Here is a 1,708-nt window from a genome sequence, read left to right as displayed (position 1 = left end):
CAGAGCACAGTATAGCCCATTGTGTAGCTTTAGTGACTTAATTACAAACAAACAAACATCTAGAATATATTAACCAAATAACCTGAATGAAGCCAGATACTTTCACAATTAGGATATAAATATTTAGTAAGTTAACAAATCTGTCCACTTTTTTTTGCATAAATACTATTTTCAAATGAACTTCTCTTCTAATACCTTCATATGTTTGATTTTTTAATGCCCACCACCTAAAATTCTTGATTCATTTATTTCCATAGACAAGATGAAAACAGACGAAAGATCTGCAATCACTATGAAAAAAAAAAAATCACCTTGGAAGCTGTTTATAACACAATTTGTAAGAAATGTGGAACAAGAGGTAAAAAAAAATTGTCACAGTTTTGCTTAATACCATGGAAAAAAACAAGATGAAATTTGAAAGTAACTCATGACAATTTTTCATTAAAAATTAGTTCACTTTGTTCTTATACTCTATAAATTAATCCTTATGAGTAGTAGTAGTGGTGAAGGGTGTGTGTATAATAGCATTAATTATTTTGTTGCTGATTAATAGTTAAAAATAAATTTATGTGATGAACATATGTCAATTATGTTTTAAGCTTATAGTATTAGTAATGATAGTTGCAGTGGGTAGAAGGATGAGTGTCTATTCATTATAAATTTGTAATAGGACACTTTTAATTTTTTGTCAGTTGGTTACAGTAAAATCTGGATTTACCACTACACTGATTTGAGCATCATCATATTATTAAAATATATATATAATTGGTAATCACTAACAAGTTTATTGGAGCTTATTTATCAGATTTATATCATTGATAACCATAATAAAGTTTGTAAATTAAATGTTTGAGTGTAATGAAGTAGGATGTTAAGCAATGATTGTTAAACTTATATACTGTGTTTTTCGGTATGGTGTATAAGAAATTGAATTATCTCATTGGTTGACACAACTAAATTTAAAAGCTCCAATTTTTTACAAGTTTTACAGATCAGATGAAATTTATATATTATTCATGCATCTATTGTAATATATTTTCCTCATCAAAGTTAATTGAACATATCCAAGTTTAATATTCAGCAGTTGTATGTCTATTTATTGAAATCTGCCAAGTTATGAAGGGTAGAAATTATTTACATTTTACAATTGTAGGGTCTTCTGATGGCATTATATATAAATTTGAAAGCGTTCAAAAAGTTAGCCATAGACTTTTGAACACTTCTTAAAGTTTTAACAATTTAAGACAATCTTCCCAGGAGGTAGAAATAGAAATGACAAATTTCTGTAGCTTAATATTTAGTGGACCTAAGTACATAAAAATGATGCCTGTTACTGGAAAGTTTAGAGAACATTTTAAAAAAATCAAAAAAATCGTTCAAATTTATTTATTGTGACAGTATCCCAGTTACTTATTTTAATTACCAGAAGAGGCTACTGCTAGGTTTCTTTTTCCTTATAAGATAATTCTTTACTTTTTATAAATTGAAAACTGTTTTGAAATCTGCTCAGTTCTTCTATAGAAGTTTGTAATTATGGTTCATTGAATGCCATAATCTTTACATGAAGGTCATCTAGCAAAAGACTGTTTCCAGCAACCTGGTGGAATGGTTTACACCCTACTTCCTGATATGGAAGAACAAGAAACAGAATCACAACAGAATGTCCAAACTGGAAAGGTTTGTCATCTGTAATGTTTGCCTTCGTACA

The 1,708-nt window shown here is 28.4% G+C and overlaps 1 protein-coding gene across 1 annotated transcript in view; it reads left to right on the top strand.

Moving 5' to 3' along the window:
• Window positions 1–1,708, top strand: part of LOC106470538 (nucleolar protein of 40 kDa-like) — a 53,470-nt gene that overhangs the window by 44,195 nt on the left and 7,567 nt on the right. The window contains exons 5-6 of the mRNA XM_013931098.2: window positions 258–358; window positions 1,568–1,677. Coding sequence (XP_013786552.1) covers window positions 258–358; window positions 1,568–1,677 — 211 coding nt within the window. The remainder of the gene's footprint in view (window positions 1–257; window positions 359–1,567; window positions 1,678–1,708) is intronic.

This window comes from Limulus polyphemus, unplaced genomic scaffold (assembly GCF_000517525.1).
Source record: "Limulus polyphemus unplaced genomic scaffold, Limulus_polyphemus-2.1.2 Scaffold4072, whole genome shotgun sequence".
Taxonomy (NCBI): domain Eukaryota; kingdom Metazoa; phylum Arthropoda; class Merostomata; order Xiphosura; family Limulidae; genus Limulus; species Limulus polyphemus.
The sequence above is the reverse complement of the archived record's forward strand: the minus strand, read 5'-3'. Positions and strand labels throughout refer to the sequence as shown.